The sequence below is a fragment of the Diabrotica undecimpunctata genome, chromosome 4, assembly GCF_040954645.1.
Source record: "Diabrotica undecimpunctata isolate CICGRU chromosome 4, icDiaUnde3, whole genome shotgun sequence".
Lineage (NCBI taxonomy): Eukaryota > Metazoa > Arthropoda > Insecta > Coleoptera > Chrysomelidae > Diabrotica > Diabrotica undecimpunctata.
The window spans coordinates 53678491-53702881 of NC_092806.1; the positions used below are offsets into that span (position 1 = coordinate 53678491).

The 24391-nt window shown below is 32.9% G+C and overlaps 1 protein-coding gene across 1 annotated transcript in view; it reads left to right on the plus strand.

Moving 5' to 3' along the window:
* The first annotated feature begins 827 nt into the window (after window positions 1–827).
* Window positions 828–24391, plus strand: part of LOC140439521 (protein disulfide-isomerase A5-like) — a 33165-nt gene continuing 9601 nt past the window's right edge. Inside the window, exons 1-4 of the mRNA XM_072529487.1 lie at window positions 828–1019; window positions 1079–1305; window positions 5796–6003; window positions 14879–15099. Coding sequence (XP_072385588.1) covers window positions 987–1019; window positions 1079–1305; window positions 5796–6003; window positions 14879–15099 — 689 coding nt within the window. The 5' untranslated portion in view covers window positions 828–986. The remainder of the gene's footprint in view (window positions 1020–1078; window positions 1306–5795; window positions 6004–14878; window positions 15100–24391) is intronic.

Genomic DNA, 24391 nt, shown 5'->3' on the forward strand with positions numbered 1-24391 from the left:
TAGGATATCCGTAGCATCACCTCGTAAAGCAGCAGTCAAGGAAACAGCTTTTTCATGTTCTGTCTAATGATTTGAAGCTATTGCTGCCGCAACAGCTTTAAATTTTCTAAGGTATCTGGACCAAGAATTCCATCAAATGGTGGCAATTTGAATCTCATATGATATGTCGTTTCGTTTATAAGTGATTCTTATTTTACTACAGGATCTAAAACGACTGCATTAACTGGTAGTAGCACTTTCGTATTAGTGATCATGCTCTCTAGCTGTTTTATCTTCTCTTCTACTTTATCGAATGTTCTAGAAACTTCTTCAAATTTCTCATTGTTCTGACTACATACTTCGTCGAATCTTCTAGAAACATTTTCGAGATAATAATGTACAAAAAGTGTCAACACCGCAACTGTCAAATAAGTGTTACCAATTTATGCCAAAATTTTACCTTCGTTCGATTACAGTTACAGTGTGTTCCGAACAAATGTTCTTCATAAAAACGCTTTACAATGCATTTATACAAATTAAATGAAACATATTGTTGTCTATTTCTTTAAGTTAACATTAATAGAAATCTTTAAATATTAGTTCTACGCGTATATAATAAAATATGTCTAGTGGCTGTAATGCCAGTGTACTCGGCAAAGTGATTCTAAAAAAGAACACATCTACCGCCTAAATATGTCGTGTTGGTATCATGTGACGTCATGGGCTATGACGCCGATGACGTGCAACGGTATGTAAATTAGATGAAGTATAGTCTTTTTTAAATTCAAACTATTGAATGTTCAAAAAATGCCTACCTATGAAGAAGCTTCACTGTCAACAACTTGTCAAAATTTTATAACCTGTTTTTTATGTGTATGTAAACTTAAATTTTTGCCACATAGTTATTGTAAATATGTGGGTGTAATGAACTTAAATGTTTTCATATTTAATTAAATAGAACAAATTCCATTTTTATATGTATTATAAATGTGCCTAAATTTAGTGTCATGAGAAGTCTTTTTTTTGTAATTTGTATCATTGTAAGTACCATTTTTGTCAAGCCGGGAATTGTAATGTTCTAAAACTTTCATTTTTTCAGATTATTAGTTGCCACATAGCAAGATGTTCTTCCAGAAACAACAAAAAATTAATAATAGAAAATATAGCTGACATTAAAGACTTTAAAAAATTACTCAGGACTAAAACCAATGTCTTAATTTGTTTCTATAATAACTATAAACAGTCCCAAAATGTTATTAAAGTGTTTAAAGACGTTACAGAAAATATTAAAGGAGAAGGGACTATGGCTCTCATCGATTGTTCAGGGTATGAATTAATAATTTTTAGTAACATCAAGTATTATTACACAAAAAATAGGTAGTACAGGGTAGTGCAAGTTTCCATCTTTCCCACAGCTAACATTTATAATGCCTCAAACAGAACTTATAATTATTGGAACCCAAAAGCAATTAAGTTTCTGTGATCAAAAGATTGGTAATATTACCAATACATTAATTTGATGATGTGATTGATATAAGTATGTAATAAAATGTAGAAAAATAGTGAGTCATGTAATTCCAAAAATAAAATACAATGCAAATTATAGGTTAATGAATGCAATTGGATGGAAGCCTGATAAAAAGTTAAGGGCTGATATGACAAATGTTGTCAAGTGTGATTTGATTATAGGATGAAGAAAAACTTGTACAAAGAACAGACTAGAAAATCAATAAAAAAAATAAAACATTTAGAAACACATATATAAAAATGTATGTTACCAGTGCCAGATAAAGGGACAGGCAAGCTGGGTGACTGCCGGGGGCACCAAATTTTGAGAGGCCCTGACAAAAAAAATAAAATATTTTTTTACATTTCAATGTACCTGTAAAGCGAAATATTTGAGTATTCATTTGAATTTATTGTACTCCTGGTATTAGTAGATATAAGGAACAACTTTCGTTTACATTATGTTTTGTGGATATTAATGGAAGCAACTTAAAAATCAATAAGTATTTTGTTAGCTACCAAGAAATTGAAGAATCCACAGGCCGCTTATTATATGAGATAATAAAACAATTAATTATTGATTTTCAATTAAACTTAGATCATTGTAGAGGCCAAAGATATGACAATAACTCTAACATGAAGAAAAAAATAAAGGTGTTCAAGCTTCTTTGTTTTTTTTTCTGCTTCTGTGGGGTGATGGAAAATTTTAACTGACAGTGTGTCTTTATCTGTAAAACCTATATGGGAAAGTCGAATTAATAGTATTAAACCTGTAAGATTCCAAATAACTGAAATCTGAGATGCCCTTTTACAAATACGGTCCTCTCTCTCTATAACGATATGCAAGGGACCGGGAATTTTCATCGTTATAAGGAGAGATCGTTATACAGAGAGAGACAAAATTCGGTACTGTAATATTAATAATACTGTACTAAATAACCTATTTTAATTTAAAAAAATTATCAAAACGAATATAAATGAATTAACATTGTATTCCACATAGATTTATTAACGAATAATATAAGCAATACAGTATAAAAAATGACTGTACAATTAAAACATGTGTACTGTACAATAAAAAAATAATATGCTACTGTAAAATATATTTAGCCTACATTACCAAAAAAATCTGTCACCTTGGTCTGTCTTCTTTTCCCTTTCCACAGAACTGACCTGACCTGAAGACGCATCGAATCTTCCACAGCACTCATATCGTCTTCTTGGTGGATGAAGAATCGATGCAGTACTTTTGCCGCATCCAATGCCTGCTGAGGGGTCGGAGCTGGTTCTGGCTCTGCTTCCACTTCCGAGTCACTGTTTTCTTCTTCTTCTACACGAACTGCTTGCAGGATGTCCTCGTCAGAAAGTCCAGATGTTGTAGCTACATTTTCATCAACTTCTTCAAAATCTGTTAGCTCTTCCGGTCTGTATGTGATAGTAAGTTCAAACTGTCTGGCCCAAACATCTAATGGCAGGTCATCTTCATCATCAGTCAATCCTTGATCTTCCAGCCATCCTGCGTGTTTGAAGGAATGTTTTATTGTATTGCTCGTCACCTCGTCCCAGGATTTACTAATCATTAGGATGGCGTCAAGAATGTTTAGTTTAAGATCTCCATTATTCTCAACCAATTCCATCAAAAGTCTTTTCTTGTAATGGCTTTTCAAACTCTTGATGACACTTTGGTCCATGGGCTGAAGGACACTCGTTGTGTTTGCTGGCAGAAAACAGAGTTCGATGTTTTGAAGGTTGCGCAATATAGGATGAGCAGGACAATTGTCTACAAGCAAAAGATTTTTTTTTCCTTTAAGCTCGATATCCCACTTTCTTATCGCTTCTTCAAAAATTTCCGAGGTCACTCTTGTTTGCTTTATACGTCACCGGTAGATTTTTTATGTTTTTAAAGCACAACGCGGGTTTTTCGACTTCCCTATCACTAACCATTTTCGCTTCACCGAACCTGTCATGTTAGCGGCCACTAAAACTGTAATGCGTTTCTTAGAGAGCTTTTCACCAACGCACTTTTCCAATTTAAATTTTAAAGTTCTGTTTGGTGTCATTTTAAAAAACAATTCAGTCTCATCCGCATTGAAAATGTCGTCTGACGTATATCGTCCCTTCAGTCCAGGCCACACGTTTTCTAGCCAATCACCCATTCACCCGTTCCAGAATATGGTTCATACGCTGCTGCTGGAACCACTGAAGCATAGCGCGATCTAAATCTTCGTGCTGAGGTTTCCGCAACTTCTTCCTGCTACCGCCCTCCATCTTCGCTTTACGCCACTTTTTTCTGTCATTCCATATCGTAGCCACAGTTGACTGAGACAGCCCCGTCCAGCGAATGACATCCGATTGCTTTTCACCTTTCTCTATTGCTCGAGTTATCGATAACTTTTCCTCCACCGAGAGCACTTACGCTTTTTCGAAAACATGTTGACTGTTGACACACTAAGACACAACTCAAACTGGAAATGAAAAGTCGTCAATAGATGACAACATCTGTGTGATAACAGTTAGGTACGCCGCCCGAACAATAAACGTGAGTCACTTAATTCTCTGATAAGAAAGAGTAGAATGGGTGGCTACATTCCTTAAGCGCAAAACAAAACAACCGCTGGACAATGACCGTGCCACTCGTGAGTAGTGACTCAGGTAGTCTGAGCTTTAAACACAATAACACATTTGTCATCAACTATTGAACGCTAAAAAGTTATCGCTATAAAGAGAGAACGATATCGGTATAGAGAAAGAATTAATACATTGTTCTTATGACGAACCAACCAACGTTTACTATTTTCATCGTTATAGAGGAATTATCGTTATATAGGGAATCGTTATAGAGAGAGACTACTGTACAAGTAAATTCTAAAGATGCTGGTGCACAACATGAAGCATTTACATTATCATAACAAATATGCGAATAATCATTTCTAGTATTAATATATTATAATATATATTAATGTATAATTATTAATTATTTGGTATGATTTGTAGTCCCTCATAAATATTGTGAATAAAGCCTTATAGGCCAATTCAATGGATTTTAATAATGCTGTTAATGTATTAAAATCCTGTTCTAAATATCTTGAAAATTATAGTTCCAATGGTTTTGAAAAATGCTTAGTAGTCTTGAGAGCTAGCTGAATTAGTAGGTACTGAATCAACCAAAGAGACAGCATCATTATGAATCTATTGATAATGAGAAAAACATTTCAAAACAAATGTATTCATTATATATTAGTAAATCAAATTAATGTCTTCATTGTTAGAATATTTTGAACAAACCAATGATTTTTTTGTGTCATTGTGGAAATTTTGTCATTTGAAAAATATTATAAATAATGATGAATTACACAAATGTAGCATCAATTTATATTTGCTTTTAAAAGATCAACAAAAATCTGATATTGATGGGACTGATTTAATGAATGAAATTATATCTCCCAACAACCTATTTGCTGAACAGGAATTAACAGTCGTTTGTGTATTCTCAATTTTATAAAATTAACGCCCTACATATATATAAATATTGAAATGTTGGCTATCGTGATCCCCAAACATTATGTACATCAGGTTGGCTATCTTGACAGAACAATAAAGGAGCTGTCATTCTGTGTTGCACAAGTGAAGAGATGTTTTATTCTCTCCATTCCAGTATCCATATTAAATATATGTAATTGTACTCTGAAAGCTTTTCCAAAAATATAAAAAATTATGCCAAATTTGTGGACTACTTTAAGAATATTGCTAATAATTCCTGTAAATGTTACAGCTGGCTAACATAGTTTCAGTACTTGAATTAAAACTTACTAAAAAATATTTAAAATCAACAATGACAAATAAAAGATTAAATAGCTTGGCAATTTTGTCAATTGAGAATGAAGTTGCAAAAATTATAAGTATGAGCAAAAACATACAAAAGTTTGCAGATTTAAAAGCTTGAAAACATATTCTTAAATTATTTTTATGAAACATATTTACTTTATTTGTCATACATTTCATTTCTTTGGGTGCATTCAAAGTTCTCTAACTTCGCTCTAACCTCAAATGTGTTCATTATGCGATTTCATATATTGCATCACTTGTAAATAAATAATGATTGTATTATTTGTTAAATAAATTAATTTTTACACAGTTCTTTATTGTGTAATTTTAATTTTTCTTATTTTTTTTTTTTTTTTAGTTTGCCATATATTTTTATGTTCTTGTATAAATGGGTGCTCAATTTTTGTTTTTCCTGGGTGCTCAAAACCCTAAAACCGGCCCTGATTGTTATACTGTTATTTTCACATACTTTTTAATTTTTATAGAGATGCCAAAAAGATGTGCAAAAAACTAAAAATCTCAACAGATGATCCATATGTTATAAAACACTACAAAGATGGTGATTTTCACAAAGATTATGATAGGAAGTTTACTGTCAGTTCTATGACCAATTTCATGAGAGATCCAACTGGAGACATACCATGGGAAGAAGATGTTTCTGCTACTGGAGTAGTTCATATTCCAGATGCAAATGTAAGTGTTTTATTTTGGAGTAATTAATAGTTTTATGATGTGTAAAATGACTGGAGAACCATGAATATAAGACATTGTATAAGGGAACAAGACAGATCCAAATAAAATGAAATAGACGGATATATTTGTAACAGGGTGTTAATCCAAAAGAAGGAGAATAGTGATACTTACCAAATATTATATTATATGTAAATCTAAATTTTTTTGTCCTTATTGCCATTAAGGAATGTACAATATGCAGTTTTTTATAAATGTCCCCATTTTTACAAAAATGTAACAAAAATAGAATATACCATAACAAAAATACTAAAACTAATATTAAATAATTATTAAATATTGTTACGCAAATGATTAAATTAAAATAGATTAAATTTTCCTGAAAATCTCATTAAAATAAAATGAATTCTCTGAGATAAAGGTCACTCATCTTCAAACCCTAACCTACTCAGTCAAACAGTGCTTAAATCTTACAGATTTTTATATCCACCAGATCATAAGATTGACTAAGGTCATTTCCCAGTATCGATTTTTTGTTAATAGAATATTCTGTTAATTTGCCATAGTTAGTGTGACACTGTTTTATAGAAAACAAAGGCATGTCTCTATGAATTCTAATGCTATGTCTAACAGTGATAAGACCTAATAAATCAGAACAGTCAGTGGTATGGTCAAGTAGTTTAAAAACTAGGTGACATTTAGTTCTGTAGTTTTATAAGAACTTATATTTAGCCTTTACCTTAGTTCCACCAGACATGTTCTTTAATTTAATCTATAAGCACAAATCCAGAGAAACTTATTTTGAATTTTTTCAAGGTGACCATATTATAGAAACAAGGCAGGTTGCTATGGACAAAAGTAAGATTATGTGGGTACCAAAATATATCGAGAGTTTCCTGTGATCAAAGCTGGATTGCAGTATGCTTTATTTGACAAATTGTTAATGTGAGGGATAAATGACAAGGAACTGTCAAATAATAACCCAAAATCTCTTATTTCATTCACTCTTGAGAGAAGACTTGTATTAATATGATAGTCAAACACAACATTATTTTTAGATTTGCTAAAGGATATAACAAAACAGTTATCTTTATTCAACTGGAGGCCATTGTATGAGACCAATTATACAGGTAAATCAGGTCTTCTTGGGTCCTTAGACAGTCAGATAGGTTTGAAACTTTGAAATATATCTAAGGTCATCAGCAAATAGCAAAAATTGACAAACTTTTATTACCTCAGAAATATCATTAATAAACAAGTTAAAAAGAAAACATGTGAACCTTGTGGGAACCCTGAACTGACCAAGATAGGAATAATCAAAAGTGAACCCTTTATAAAAACAAACTGAACTCTTTCATCAAGATAACTACTTAAACATGAAAGAAATCACTCAGGAATTCCAATACATCTTAATTTAAAGATGAGTTAGGTACTATCTCAAAGGCCTTTGAGAAATCAGTATAAATGGAGTCCACTTGGTACCTATCCTTGAATGGCCTGATAATGTAATCTTGATACAAAACAAGATTTGTAGACGTACATTTACCCTGCCTAAATCCATGTTGCTCATTTATCAAGAGATTTCTACAATGCCAAGTGAGATATTTGTTTAGAATTAGTTCAAAAAGTTTAGGGATGGCAGATAACATAACAACAGGCCTATAATTTTTTTATATTATCTCCGTCACTGTTTTTAAATACTGGAGTTATATAACTATCACGCTACTTACTAGGGAAGGTGTGCAGTCTCAGAGATAAATTAAATAATACATGTAAAGGTTTAGATAAACAGTAACATCATATACCACATCTTTTTAAGAAATATGTAGGAATATTATCAGGATCATAACTCAGTTTATCCTTGAGACCATTCACAGACTCAAAAACTTCAGAAAGTGAAAATTGAATAAATGCAATGTCAACAGAATTTTTTACTTTAAAATTGAAGTTACTTAAATTAACTATATCTGAGTGATAGACGCAAGAGAAATGGCTTGCAAACAAGTTTGCTATTTCTTCATTTGATTCAGCTGACAAGTCATTAAAATGCATAACATTTGGAATTCCGTGGCTTTTATTCAAGGAGTTTACATAATTTCAAAATTGTTTTGAATCTGAGTGAATAGATTCTTCAATGTTGGAGATACACGATCTGTAGCATTGATCTATTAAAGTTCATTCATTTACCAAATTCCCAACAGTAAACATGAGCACGTGTTGATATTCGCCGTCTCATTCGTCAAGAGGCTATTAAATATAATTTATTACCTTAAGCGAGACAGATTCTCATGTTACAGATCCCAACCCCAACTTGCCATAATTTTAAATTCAAATTGTATCGTGTTGATTTTTAAGTTAATATATTGTGTTATATTTATGTTATAGTTATTGTTAAGTTATTTACTGGTCGTGTTATTTTTTAGAGTTTAGTTTAATTGTGATATAATGATTAAATTTCAAGAAATTCTTATACTAACAGTTTCAAAAGTAAATATTTTAAAAAAATCATGATACATAGGTCGTACATTAGTACGACCCTGTTTGGCTTACACGTCGTCCTATTGACGATTGGGAATTTGTCAAATGAATACGGTATAATGTTTTGCATTGTGTTCTAAGATCTGAAAATAAGGTAATATCAGCTACTGACTGAGTACGTTTGAATCTAGAATATTAAGTTTTTTTAATTCTGGAGAAAACCAAGGAGAAATTTTTGAAGGTTTATATGTTTTTTCGGAACAATAAGTGATATTCCTTTAGAGACTACTTTCATACAAATTATTTACTGAGATGTTAATATTTGAATCATCAAAAATAGTATCCTAGTCAAATGAGGAAAAATAATTGTTTAGACCTGTAAAATTTGCATTACAATAGTCAAAATATGTAGTATTATAATCTAATTGTTTAACATTACCATTAAAACTTAGATCACAAGTAACTGCCATGTGATGAAAGTTATTGTCAAATGCCTCATAAACTGACATGTTTCTGATAAACTCCAATACTGTGGAAAATGAGATCCAAAAATACTCCATGTTGATTTAATATGTTATTTGATTACCTCAGGTTTAGGTAAGAGAAGCATTCACATAGTAGCTTTGCTGGATAGTTTTGTCAGCAGTCAACGAGCAAGCACTCTTCATTTGACTAAACCCAAGAAGCCAGTAGTAAATTTTAGTTACCAAATAAATATACATGTGTATCTAGCCTATCATTTTTAATAGTTTCAAATGTCAAGCAATGACTAAGGTAAATATCTTTTGATGAGTTAGGAGGAATGTATATTCGACTCAAGATAAAATGTTGCCTGTTCATAATCTAACAAAGTAAATCATCCTCGAGATATAAGGAAGAATATATAAATATTTTTGGGAATTCATTCCGATTTGTCTATCGAGAATATATGCCACAATGTTCCAGATGATAAGCTTTCCAAAAGAAAATTGTGTATCATTTGTCCACCATCAACAATGATGAAGACAAATTAAGTGTCCGTTTCTAAAAGGCTATTTGTTTAGAGTGTAGCAGGAAGGTTTGCGTTACCTGTCCTTAAAATTAGTACCCTTAATATATTTTTTGTTTTTATAATTACTTGTTCATACTTAATAATTTTTGTTCATTATATATTTTGCTTTATCTATAAGTATGTATTTTTCTTTGCTTGTTTAAGCCTAATACACCTTTAATGTTTTGCATTTTTTTAATACTTTAATCACGTTTGTCTTTGTTTTATTAAGTTTTTATTTATTCTGGTCCAATAGACAATATTTTTCGCATTACCACTAAAATTATCATGTTTCAGGTTAATACTTATGATGTTCTTGCCGCTTACGTAAATAAATGCTTCCAATTATGTTTGGGCTTCTTACAATTTCTCATATTAAATATCTCAAAAATATAGTCACTTAGATATAACATGCTAGGTGTGCCATTTGCTTTCAATGTTGTATGTAAAGCTGTTCTCAAAAGACACCATAAATTTTAGCCGATTGGTTGTAATTAGTGTATATATTATTTAGTTATTTTATTAAGTATTTTGATAGTAACATGCTCCCCTTGTCCTTTTCTTTTATAAACATTCTAAATTTCTACTTAAATAGCGGTACCTACCTACTTAATCTTGGGTATAGATTGTCTGGTTATTATATTATCATGTATTGCATTATTATTGCTGGAACACTGAAATCCGATTCCCAACTACACATTTAAGTTAATTACTATTTAAATGGGAATAAGCCACAATTAAAGGTTAAAATACGTTTATTGACGTTTCAATTTCCACTTCGGAAATATACTTTAAATGGGAATAAGCCACAATTAAAGGTTAAAATACGTTTATTGACGTATTTTAACCTTTATATTTATATTATTATATTTAAATAGTAATTAATTAATTTAAAATGCCATAAGAAAATAGATTCAGAACAATATTAAGAAACCGTTATGGGCCCAGCGTTATTCAAAATTTTCGGAGATTGGAAATTCTATACAAGAAACTGGCACATTGTCAAAATTCAATCAAATTTTTACGAAGATGTAGAGACAACAACCTAATACACATTTAGGGTTTCATTGTCGATGTTTTTTATCACTGTACTCAAGTATTCGAATGTGGTTACCTTTTCTAAATGCTTTCTCTTGCACTTAATTTTGTTTATGTCTTGATCACTTACTTGTTTCTCGTTAACTATAATTACTTATGTGTTTTCTCTATTTATTTACATGTTTACCTTTTCTATTTCCTCTTGTCGGCATAGAGAAGATCGCGACCTTTTACCGAAATTAGGTTCCTATAACCTATAATTGTGTCAAGATTGGCTTAATTTTCTCGTATTCGCTTTACTATTTTGTACATTATAATTATGAATAAGAGACTATCTCCTTGTTTTATCCGTTTCCTCATCTCAAATTCCTCCTGGTGTCTGTACTTTCGCTTTTACCGTCTTATAGGTGGATGTAACTGCTGCTAATATTTTTGCCGGAACTTATGTCTCTTCTAAGTAACTCCTCCTTATTTACTATGCCAGAAATTGCTTAGTTACACCCTCCTCCAATCTTCTTTCTATTACCCTTCTCACTACGAAAATGTCATTTCCTTGTCTTCCTGGTCTAAGTGCTGCAACCAGCTAACAAAGCTATTTTATATTTTGAAGATAAGTTGTTCTCTGGCAGAACTGATAGGAAAGTATTTAATATGGTGTAAAAGAATAAGAACTATGACGACTGATACAGTTGAGGAATAGAACCGGTATTGAAAGGCTTACTGGACTTGCTCTACTGTCGTGTCACTGGAATATTGACGTCAACTCAGACAACGTTTTAGATATAATGACAGGAAAAGTAGAAACATAAAATTATAACTATATTCACTTTTATTAGGGAGTTATTGAAGAGGTGTTTTATGTCGTCCTGTAATACAAGCACCTTTATTTTGACATATACGCATGCCCAGTTTTGCGTCCTTTATTTTTATAAATAAAATACAGGACGCCTGTATTTAAGTTAAATACAGGCCAGAGAACTTTTATTTAAAGATCCCTTGTTTTTACGTTTACGTAACCTGTCAAATTACAAGTAAAAGGGAGAAAGGCGCGTAACTTCACTTTTATTTGTATTATATGGATATTTGATCAAATTTTTTGTATGATGGTCTGTTTTATTTAATGAATATTGTTTTTATTATTATTCTCAAGGTAGCAGAAAAATGGCATCAAATGTTATCTAAGCGGACGACATTTGTAGCAGTTTAACAAAAGTATCCGTTAGCCTATCGTGTGCTTAAAAACACATCGGAAAATAAAAAGCCAGAAAAAGGTAAAACTAGAGGTAGAAAAAACATTGTTTTGGATGAACTTGGATGAACGAAGGTCATACAGTTGGAAAAGTTTGACAAGATCTAAATGTCAAAAGTAAAATCGAAGCATTTATAGAAGACTGGTTTACAGGATTAACAGGTCCATTAGGAAAGGAACGACGTTTAATCATTACCCATATAGGAAGTGATACAGGATTCCTTGGTGATGGTTTGCCTCAATGAGTCAAGAGAAATAGGAGATTATCATGAAGAAATTACTTCCGAAGTATTTGAGCGCTGGTTTAAAAGAATCTTAACAAAATTAGATCACGTCAATAGACGTTTTAGCGTAACTTCCGCGACAGCCGGGTAGCATCAATAAGTTTTCTGCAAATTTATTTGTTTTTTATAGATTTTTGCTTATAGCATTCTGTATTTTAAGGGGAATATGGGGAATAAGCCACAAAATATTTATTCATATGTTTAATTTACTGACTTTTCGATCTCTATTCCAGAGACCGTTTTTAAAGTTAAAAAAAAAAGAAAATAAATAATATGTGATTATATAAATAAGATTATATAAATATATAATAATAACACATAAAATAAATATAACTATCATTTATATCTTTGAAAATGGTCTTTGGATATAGAGATCGAAACGTTAGTAAAAACCTGTAAATAAATATACGGTGGCATATTTCGAACAAATAATATTTAAAAAATATATAATTAACGTTGAAATAAAAGTTAGTGTACGCCACTGGATTTCATACGTCTTTCCCCATTTCTCCGACTTCAAACGATGAAATCACTCTTCCAAATAGTGGAATTAAGTATAGTATAGTTAGTAATTGACGTCAATACCGTCATCTATCAGTTACATGTAAAAATATCATTCTAAGTATATTATATCGATGCTCTCTATTATTATGTAAGCTGTTTTTCTTTTTACTGAAAACTTCGAATTTTGCAGTTTAGTAAATACACTACCGAGCATAAAATTAGGGTCACCCCGTAATTTGAATTTATGTTAGAAATTATTATTCTGTTTTAACTATTTTCGGTTGTAACATAGTTTACTAACAGATTGCTTAAAGAAAACAACGTTTTTGTCGTTTAAAGTTTATTAAAAATAATGGAAATGAAGAATTTTTCTTTGAGATACTAAATATTGAAAAGGGACAATTTTAATTTGATGTGCTTTTTATTGAAAAAAAGAAATTTTAAGAACTTCAGTAGCGAGTATTCCCTCCTTTGGCAGTGATAACAGCTTGCAAACGACGAGGCATGCTTTGGATCAGATTTTGGATCACATTCTGCGGAAGATTATTCCATTCTTGCACCAATACGTCGTGAAGCTCTCTCGAATTTCTGGGGACCGGCACATGACTCCGTAAACGTCTCTTTATCTCATCCCAAACATGTTCTATGGGATTGATATCTGGACTGCGAGCAGGCCAAACAAATCGTGTGATTTGAACCTCGTCAAGATACTCAGTAACTATCCTAGCAGTGTGGGGCCGTGCATTATGCATAAATGTTGCGTCGTCTCCAAGTATAACCATAAACGGTAAAACATGGTCTTCCAGAATCTGTGTCAGGTACCTATGCGCTGTCAATGTCCCATTCTCGATAAAGACTAACTCCGTGCAAGCATCAAACGATATGCCTCCCCATGGCATAACTGACCCTCCACCAAATGGAAGACGTTCGGCAACACATGCTTGAACATATCTCTCGCCTGGACGTCGCCACACTCTTACACGTTTGTCTGAGCCCGTAAGACAGAATCTCGATTCATCGGAAAACAATACACGACTAAAATCCTGCATTGTCCAAGCCAAGTGTTCTCGTGCAAAATTCAATCTGGCAATTCGGTGTTCACGGGAAAGCGGCGGTCCAGTTACTCTAGTTCGAGGAGATAAACCAGCAGCATGAAGTCGTCTATTAACTGTCCATTCACTTATGTTTACATTTCTCACTTCTTGCAGATGATTTCGAAGAGAAACTGCCGTGACCGTTCGGTTTCTCAAAGCACTAGAAACGACAAAAGCGGTCATTTCTAGCTGTTGTAATCCTGCCTCGACCTGAACCAGGTCTTCGAGTAAGCAGACCGATCTCTTCGTACCGTTGCCATACTCGTTGCACACTCGAGAGACTTACACCAACGTTTCTCGCAGTTTCGCGCTGACCGTGGCCATCTTCTAACGCCGCCACAACAGAATTTATGCTCATTGCAATACACTGACAGTGATAACAATACACAAACAATTTACAATTGACGTTAAAACCATAGAAACAAAAACTGTGCTGATAACGGTTTTTAGGAATTAGGTTAAGGGGCCCTTTTTATCTCAAAAGCTTGTCGAAACAAGAACGACAACAATTTTTTTTAAGAAATCCATTAGTAAACTATGTTACAACCGAAAATAGTTAAAACAGAATAATTTGTAAAATAAATTCAAATTTCGGGGTGACCCTAAAATTAAAATTTAATTATTTTGCTTACAAATACTGTTTCTAATATACCACATATTCATTAATAATACTTACAAAAATACTTTATCAAGACCATTGTATTGTCATCATTTTTTGTACAAGCTTTTTCTTTAAAGACAAACTACTCTTTACTTAAAAAAATATATTTAAAAGAATAAATATCTTTGTTATACAAAAATTTATAAACATAATTATTAAGAAAATAATAAATAATTCATTGGCGGATTGAATTTCTAAACATTTCGTACAAAGGGAGGGTGAACTTAAACGAGTGGACACCCTCCGAAAAAAAAAATCCTGGCTACGTCACTGTTTGTCTTCTAGTATTACGTAATTTCTCAATCTGTTCTCTAAAATTTTTGTATTAGCTTGAAACATACTTGTGTGAGGCATATTGCTCTGTAATTTCAACATTTTAATGATTGAATGACGCTTAATTTATGTTATGATCTCATTGGTCACACAAAACAAGTTTTTTATGAATGTAAAAATACATTTAATTATACCTGTTACTAAACTGTCAAAACTTTGATCAGTCACCCATTTGTCACTCCATCTCATATCATGAACTTTTTTCAGACACTGGCGAAACTATTAAAAAAGGAGCTGAGGCCATTAATGGTAATGTTCTATGCACCATGGTGTGGATTTTGCAAAACCCTAAAACCCGATTATGCAGAAGCTGCAAAAGAATTGAAAGATGACGCTGTTCTAGCAGCTATTGATGTTAATAGACCTGAGAATACTGTTGTAAGAACGCATTACAACATCACTGGGTTTCCCACACTGCTTTTCTTTGAGTAAGTATTGGAAATATAAATATGCAAGATTATTGTATACATAATCTCGTAATACTAAACTTGACAAACGGTTATTATAAAAATTTAATATAGTTTAAAATCGAATACTTCAACTTGGATGGTCCAAAAACTCGTTTATGTTATTTCAACTGATTAAAAATGTATAAACATAATATTATTTCTTGCATAATTTTGTTCGTAGGTTTTTGCACGCACAACTATATATTTACTTGTAGTATAATTGATTTGTAATATACTTTCTTTTTTTTTTTCATTTCTGGATGCGAGTAAACAGTAAGATATTTTTTAACGTGGCATTAAACATCTGTTTATATATTATTAAGCGCGGAATATTTAATATTTTTACTGTAATAATGGATTTAAACCGAAAACTATATTTTTAATGTCGACATATCGCAGTTTGACCTAACGAAATTCGAGAAACCACTTTGAGGTTTTCACAGATTTCTAGGTACATAACACTAGAAAGTCGGAGGAGCCAATTTGGCCCCTGTTGCGATTTGAAGTTATTGTAGTTTGTATTATAATATAATAATATATGTAATATATTAATAATATAATAATTTCGTATTTTATGCCTAACCTTACTTTACAGAGACATGCAGTTTATTGCTATTTTTATAAAACAACGTGCTTTATTATTTACACAACCTTGTAAAATTGTTGTAGTAACTATTAGAATACTGAGATATTCCAAAAAGCGGAAAGATTCTGTAAAAAAAAAATGAAAAAATAACGAAAAATACAAATTACCCGCACTAAACAAGGTTTGTTTGGAAAGTGAAACTGACAGATGTCAATAAAAATACGTCATCAAACCGGCAGTCTATTATATTTATTTACGTTTGTTTCTATAAGAAGGTGTTCTTCTATTAGAAGGTGTTACTGTTCGTTGAAAGTTTTTTGTTTATCGTGCGCTTTATTAAATTTTGCTGATTCTCGGTTCTGGAATATTGAATCATTCGTTCATTTGTGAAAATTCAAGACGACTGTAAAGATGTCTCGACGTGGACTATCAGAACTTGAACTTCTTGAAGAAATACGAAGAAAAATAGAAGATGTTTCGAAAGGCGAATCTGAATTTGAAGAAAATTATAAGGAGTCAGACGATGAAGAATACGTACCACTACAGAATAGTGATTCAAATGACTAATGCCTCAAATCAGTTAAAAAGTTTTATTGTACAAGAGTCATCAATTTATGTAAACACTGTTTCTACTTACCAACAACACGATTCAGCTAATATTATTGTAAATCCAAGTGCATCTAAGAAAAGTCGCAAGAGAAAATGAGGTCAACAAGCAAAAACTATTTCAATCGGAGATAGCACATCGAAACGATCGAAAGACGGAACAACATGGAAAGTTTGGTTCTGGATCAATACCTGGTAAGATTATGATTTTTAGTTTCTTCATATTCATTGAACCTTTACTGTCATTATAGGACGCCGCGCTCAGCACAATATTTGTCGAGAGGAATCATGTTCTACTTCGTATTCAAAAAGGAACGTAAAGAATAATTGTATGGTAAGTGCTTGGCATCTTACAATCAACGAGAGCATGTTACGTCATATACAAAAATGCCCTATTACAGAAACACATCCATGTTTGAAAAATGACACATGGACTCTAACTTTGAAAGAACTTGCTATTATGTACAAAAGGGGAGTCTACGGCGCCAAAAATTTCCCAACCAACAGCTTGTGGTCAACAGTATAGGCTCCTCAGTTTTTTAGACAAACTATGCCACGAGACAGATTCAAAGATATTATAAAATATCTCAAATTTGACGTAAAGCGAACGAGATCTGAACGATTCAAAACTGACAAATTTTGCCCATTCACACAGTACATATCAAATAAGCCGGATAAGTTTGGCATGAATTTTGGCTTTTGACTTAAGTGAAATCAAAATATAAATATAAGGTTGAATGCTCGAATAAATGAACTTTGATGAAATAAAAGGCATATATCGAGCACAGTTTGATTTAATCTTGCCCAAGTACTTTTGATCCCTAGATCATAGGCCGTTCGGATAGGCCGCAATTGACGAAATGCCCCTGAAGATGATCTAGGGATCGAAAGTACTTGGGCAAGATTAAATCAAACTGTGCTCGATATATGCCTTTTATTTGATCAAAAATCAAAATATATTGTAAATGGTTACTCTTAGACTGGTACTGATCATCTACGCAATAAAGATACAAGCGTCGGTGAACACGTTGTTTTGATAATGGAAAATCAACTGGGAAAGGGTAAAAATGTTACTACAGATAACTACTTCAAATCGATGAAATTGACCAAGGCATTGGCAATAACACACTACATACCCAGGAAAGAATTACAAAAATGTGCTTTTGTTGAGCTCATTACATCAACCAGTGGATGTTGCTGTCGATCTTGTTCTTGAAACAGTAAGTTTTTATAATCAAACCAAATAGGGAGCTGATGTAGTGGACCAAATGGCGCGTCTTTATACTACAAAAGTTGCTTCAAGACGATGGCCTATGCACGTGTCTTTATAACATTCTTGACTTAGGAGCAATTTAGGATTTCAAGGTAGGTATGCTAAGCCAGACTTTCTAGTGTTTAGGATATTCCTAATTTTACATGTGCATGTAAAAATTGATGAAAGTGCTATTACAAAAAGGAGGAATATTAAGGGAAAGGTAAAGGAAGAATTGGTTTTGGTAATATATGATATGGTACACAAAAAACGTTGCATTACTTAGTTAATAAGTAAGAAAGAGAGAAAGATTTAGTTAGAAAGATAAAATCATTAGAACGTATGTTAGGGAAAAGCTCAGAAATATGGACTGATTATCAATGACGAGGATAAGTACACTTTTGGTATGCAAAAAAGGCTTAATGTCAATAAACTTTTTTCAACTTATTTATTATATTACAAAATGCATTTTTTGCAAAAATGTATTTAATTCTTGGACTGAAAAACAAGTTTTTTCTTTTTTCCATATTTTTCCATGTAGAGGGGGCCACATTCAAGAAAAAAAATTCTTCATCTATGGTCGACCTATACCTAGGCTCACAAATTAATCAGAATAATACAGTAAGTGCAGAAATTAACAGACGGATATATCTGGCAAATAGAGCCTATTATGGATTAAAAAAATTTTTAACAACAAGCCTAGATACAAAAAGAACGAAACTAGTGATATACATAGCTCTTATCAAGCCCATTCTCACCTACGCGTCGGAAACATGTACGATGACAAAGAGTGATAAAGAACGTTTAAGATGCTTTGAACGTAAAATCCTCCTGCATATCTATGGAGGAGTACAGGAGGGCGGATCATGGCGTAGACGCTATAATTTCGAACTTTACCGCCTGTTTGACAAACCTGATGTTATTAGGTCCATCAAAATAAACCGGCTGCGGTGGTTAGGTCACATAGAGAGAATGAATGAGATGGAGCCGCCAAAACATATTTATAACCAAAGAACAGATGGAGTGAGAAGGGAAGGCAGATCCAGAGCCCGATTTAAGGATCAGATAGAGGAAGACTTGAGAATGTTGGGAGTACGAAACTGGAAAGCCAAGGCGAAGACTAGGAGAGAATGGAGACTTATCCCTGAGCAGGCCAAGACCCACCATGGGTTGTGGAGCCAATGATGATGATGATGATAGTCGACAGTTAATCTCCGGGTTAGCAAGCCTAAATAAAAAAATTCAAACGGCATATCAAAAAGTACGGATATGCGAATTCAGCTCCGTTTTTTAAAAAAATATGAGATAAAAAATGGCGGTCTTATGAAAAAAAATATACAAAATTGACCATTTTTTAGGCCAAAATTTTATTTTTTGTTTCATTTTTTGGCCCAATTATGATGAATTCGCATGTAGGACATGTTATCAAGTAAAACGCACCAAGATTAATTCAAATCGAACCAGCCGGTTCGATTAACTGGAGATTAACTGTCAGTTGTACGAAACAACGCGTTTTAATTTTTTTTCTCGTAATATTTTTATTAAAATATGAATCACTTGATCACTTACAATTGATTAATCTGGTATTCCTGGACCGTATAGAAATAAGTCATCATCATTAAAGGCCTATTCTTCCTCTTGCTGAGCAGTTTTTTCAGCTAAACGACCTCTCTCGTTGTCGCCTTTTTCGCCATCAAAATTTGCTTTTTATTCATTTGACCGGCTTCTTGTAAACAAACATCGGAAACAGAATTCGCTTCAAATAAAATGTTTTCTAAAATGGCGTAATACGTTGTTTTACCGAAATAAGAAGTAATATCTATCAGTGCACAAAAAAAATCTAAACCATTGCAACCAAAACCGAGCAAGCTCATAACGAAAACCATGGGCCGGTTGATTTCTAATGCTTTATCTATCGCGTTGTATGAATCTATTTGTCGGTCACTACATTCACATTCGACATTAATTTTGAAAGCAAGACCACGAATACTGGTTTTGAAAAATTTAATCTTTGTCGAACGTTTTACATTTCAGCATAGTCGACAATTATCCTCCGAAAACAAGCGTGAAAGCGAGAATGTAATAACGGTACTTTCATCTATTTTAACCTCAAAATCAGTATTGTTAGACGAATGCACAGTGTTACATAGCTCAGCACTATGCTGGTTTCTATATTCGTGAGATTTCTTGTACTGAGCCTTTTTTATTTTTGTGATTTTACTCGCTTTTCTGAAAGGTGTAGACATTTAGCCGTAACAAATATACTTGTAAATGACTAAATAACTACTCTAAACACGAGTGAAAGACGAAAATATTATACCCTGCTGAGTATGTGGAAGAAACTTATAGCATTGTGCTATCGACAGCGTGAAACAGCCGAGAAGGCACGTGCGCCTATACTGTTTTTGACTGACTTCAGATTTCTTTATAATATTTAAAGTGGTCAACCATAAATTAAACGTGGATGGGATGAAAGAACGCCCAGAAGTTGGGCACTATATTTTACATAATAAATTACATTTTACAAAACAGAGATGTCCATTACAAAATGATACATTTAAACATTTTCATAAAAATTTAAATTTTATTTGTCTCGATGACCTGGTAAAATATTTGATTTCAAAAATGCTCTCAATAATAAATGTAATTTCAAAAAAATGGAAAATGAATAAAAAAAAATTTGAATTTACCTTGGTCATTATCATACCATCATACGTAGATAGGAAAATTTATCTCTTAATACTTAACTTATAGTACGTCCACTCTATCGTTTCTCGTGCGTCATGATTAATTTTCAAGCAAGTTAAATCAAAATATTAAATGAAACGTACGTCGATATGTAGATAATTATCATTGATACCTACTACTGTTAATGTAATAATTACGAAATGGCTATTATCCCGGTGGATGTATTTTATAAGTGTTTTTTTTTTTTTTAATAACGGATTGATTACGGTTGTCGCCGTTTCTCCGCCCCCAATTTCCATCTTTTTCTGTCATATGCAATTGCCTCTTCTCTTGCCGCCATTGCTTATTCAATATCGTTGCGCCAACTTCTCCATGGTCGTCCTCTCTTTCTTCTTTCAGGAGGGATCCATTCCAGTACTCTTTTAGGTCATCTGTACTCTGGCATTCTTTAAACATGTCCGAACCAGACTAATTGTTTTCTTTCTATATCATCATTGATATTTTGCTCCATTTTCATTTCGTTTCTTATTTGTTCGTTTCTAACTCTCTCCAGTTTCGATCTACCGCAGCTTCGTCTCAGATAATCCATTTCTGTCGTCATAAGTTTTTTTCTATTAGCTTTGGTGACGTCACATACTTCCGAACCATAAAGTGTAATACTTTGGAATATACTACCGTAAATGTGTTTTTTGGTTTCTCGTCGAATTGTTTTTTGCCAGAGAAAAGAGTTTAAGGCACGGGTCGCTGCTCTGCCCTTGTTTATTCTTTCCCTGATTTCATCTGCGCTATTTCCCTTCTTTTTGAAAATGACCCCCAAATATTTGCAGGATTGCACGCCTTTGATTTTGTCGTCTTTCAAGACTAGGTCACATATTTCATCTGTTCCCACTGAGAGATATTCACATTTTGTCATATTCATGTTTAGACCTGCCACCTTATATTCTTCTTGCAGTTTTCTTACCATATAGCTAAGATCGTAGCTGTCTTCGGCAATTACTACCTGGTCATCCGCAAAGAAAAGTGTATATAGCGTGTTTTCTTCCACCGTTATTCCCATGTTTCTACATTGTTTTACCCATTTCACTAAGTATCTGTCCAAATAGATTTTAAATAAGGTGGGTGACAGACAGCAGCCTTGTCTTAGTCCCTTTGTTGTTTGAAAAGGAGAGGTGATTTCTTGTCCCATTTTAATTCTTGCAAAGTTTTGTTCGTAGTATTTTTGAGTGGCGTTAATAAGAATTGGGTTTATTTTCAAGTTACCCATCCATAGTTGGGAGATCGGTACACTGTCATATGCTTTTTCCAAATCTATTAAAGCTATATGGGTTTCTTTATTTCTCTGCACTCGTTTTTCCATTGCAATTTTTAATGTGAAAATATTATCCATAGTAGAGCGTCCGGCCCTAAATCCCGCTTGTTCTTCGGGTTGTTTGTCTTTAATATCATTTTCTATCGGTGCCTTTCTTGTGTATTGGAGAGATATACGATTGTCACCATTCTTCTGGAACTTCTTCTCCGTTTAAGCATCTTTCGAATAATTTTCGGATCATTTCAAACAGTTTTGATGATCCATACCTAATCAACTCTGGATGTATTCCGCCTGGGCCTGGAGATTTTCTTAATTACATTCCCTTAACTGCTTCTTTCACTTGGTTCTATTGATATTTCTATTCTTCCTTCTACTTCCACTTGTTCATTTGTCTGTTTAAACCTTTCTCTTCTCTCTGTTAATAAGTTCTCAACATGCTCTACCCATGTGTTCTCTGGTATTCTATTTATTATGACTTGGTTTTTTGTCGTTGTTCTCATCGTTTTTATAGTTCTCCAGGCTTCAGAGCTCTTTGTCCCTCCTATATGGTTGTCTAGGTATTGGCATTTTTGTTCCCATGCACTATCTTTCTTTTTCACCACTTCTCGTTTGACTCCTTTATTCAAGTTCTTATATTGTTGTTTTGTTTGTTCGTCCCTCTGTTGTAATAACTTTTTTAGATATACTTCCTTCTTTCTTTTTATCTTTTCTTCCACTTCTTTATCCCACCAATATGGTTTATCTACTCTCCTTACCTGTGGCCCTAAGGCTTCTAGCGCTGCGTCTTTCGTGCAGTTTTTTATATGTTCGTATTCATCCGTCGTTGATCTGTGTGATTGTTGTAGTTTTTGTGTTAGTCTCCAGGAGTAAAGTAACTGTGTGCTCTCTAGTGTTATCTAGATTGTCTAAGGTGTACGTAGTTCTTTCTATTTTTTCTCTGTGTTCTTTGTTGATGTCTGTCTGATTCCTGTCTACGAATGGTGTATATATTTTTCCTATTATCAGGCAGTGGTCCGAGCCGCACTCTGCTCCTCTATTCACCTTTACGTCCTGTACTCTTAACTCCTGGACAAACATGACTATAGACGAATTATTCCACGTTGCAAAAGACAGAGAAGCTTTTAAAAATGTGGTCGCCAACCTCCGTTAATGGGGACGGCATAGGAAGAAGAAGAAGACTCTTAACTTAGTTTGTTGTCTTGTTATGAAATAATCTATTATCGATTTTAGACCTCTTGTGTGCTGATACTAGGTGTAATGGCTATATCTAATTTTCGATTTACAAATTCCTGCATAATTTCTTGTTGCTTGTTCCGGATTCCCTGTATATTCCAGATTCCGTAATTCATGGTCCATTTTCGTTGCTGTTTTCGTCTACTGTAATTTCCGTCCGGTAACCGAGGCTGATTGGGTTTTTTAGCACTGTAGAATTTTCACAAGTGTAAGGTCGCTGGCCTTACGACTTAACCTCCATCCTTGGAGAACCGAATTTTCTGTTGGGGTTCATTCCTCTAGCCGATATGTTCCAGTTTTTAGGCGCCAGAAACTCGCTTTTTACCCTCTCTCGTCTGCTACATAACGCACCCCCATTGTACGCCATGCACCCAGTGGTTACGCGACATGGTATGTCTTCGTGGACGTGAGAGTAGGATTTGATGGCAGAGCTGAGTTTTATTCCTAAAACCTCCAAATCATTCGTTGAAAAACAGTGGGCATTTCTTAGAGTTTAGTTACGACAAAAGCATCGGCAGCTTCATGTCGCCTCCAAGACCCCTTACCAGCCTTTAACCACCATTTTATAAAGTTAAATTTAGTAAATATATTATGTATTATAATTTTTGTGTATTTGGGGTAGTATTCGTCGGGAATAGGATTAATAAAAATAGGATGAAAAGGAGATTAAAAAGTAATCTTAATCGTAGTAATTTGTACAATCTAAACACCTCGTGTTGTTGTCTTACTTTTCTTTTAATTACTGGTATTATTTTAAGGACTTTTTTAAAAATACTAAGTATTAAAATTAGTTTAATATTTAAAAAAATATACAAATAAACTGTTTAAAATATATTTATTTCGTTGAAATCATATAATAGACGTATAACTTCTTACGTGCATACTAAGTAGGTACTGAGGAGATTAATGGACTCAACATTAAACAGCTTGAACCTCATAATGACTATTACTAGTATAAACATAAATATAGAGCGGTAATAAATAAATTTAAAAAAAGTCACAACAACAAAGTTAATAAAGTGATATAAGGTTGAATGCTCGAATAAATGAACTTTAATCAAATGAAAGGCAGATATCGAGCACAGTTTATTTATTAAACCTTGCCCAAGTACTTTCGCTTCTAGAGTATCTTCAGGGGCATTTAGTCAAATTTGGCCTATCCAATATATATATATATATATATATATATATATATATATATATATATATATATATATATATATATATATATATATATATATAATATATATATATATATATATATATATATATATATATATATATATATAGAATGTCATAAACATTAAAAGATACATTGACAGAACACGACACAAGGACAAACAGTTTAAAATTTTTAAAAAGGGCGAGGCTACATATTGGTTGGCATCAGGAGAGAGAATGATGCCATTCTCTCTCCTGAAACAGAAAATAGAAGGCATAATAGTGAATGACCTAACCGTGAACAATATTAGACATGTCGACAATATCTTAGTACGTATTAGCTAATATGCATTACTGGACAGAGTGGAGAAACTCATGTATCTCGACAGTACTATCAATCAGAGTTGGGAACCGACTGTTTAAATTAAAAGCCGAA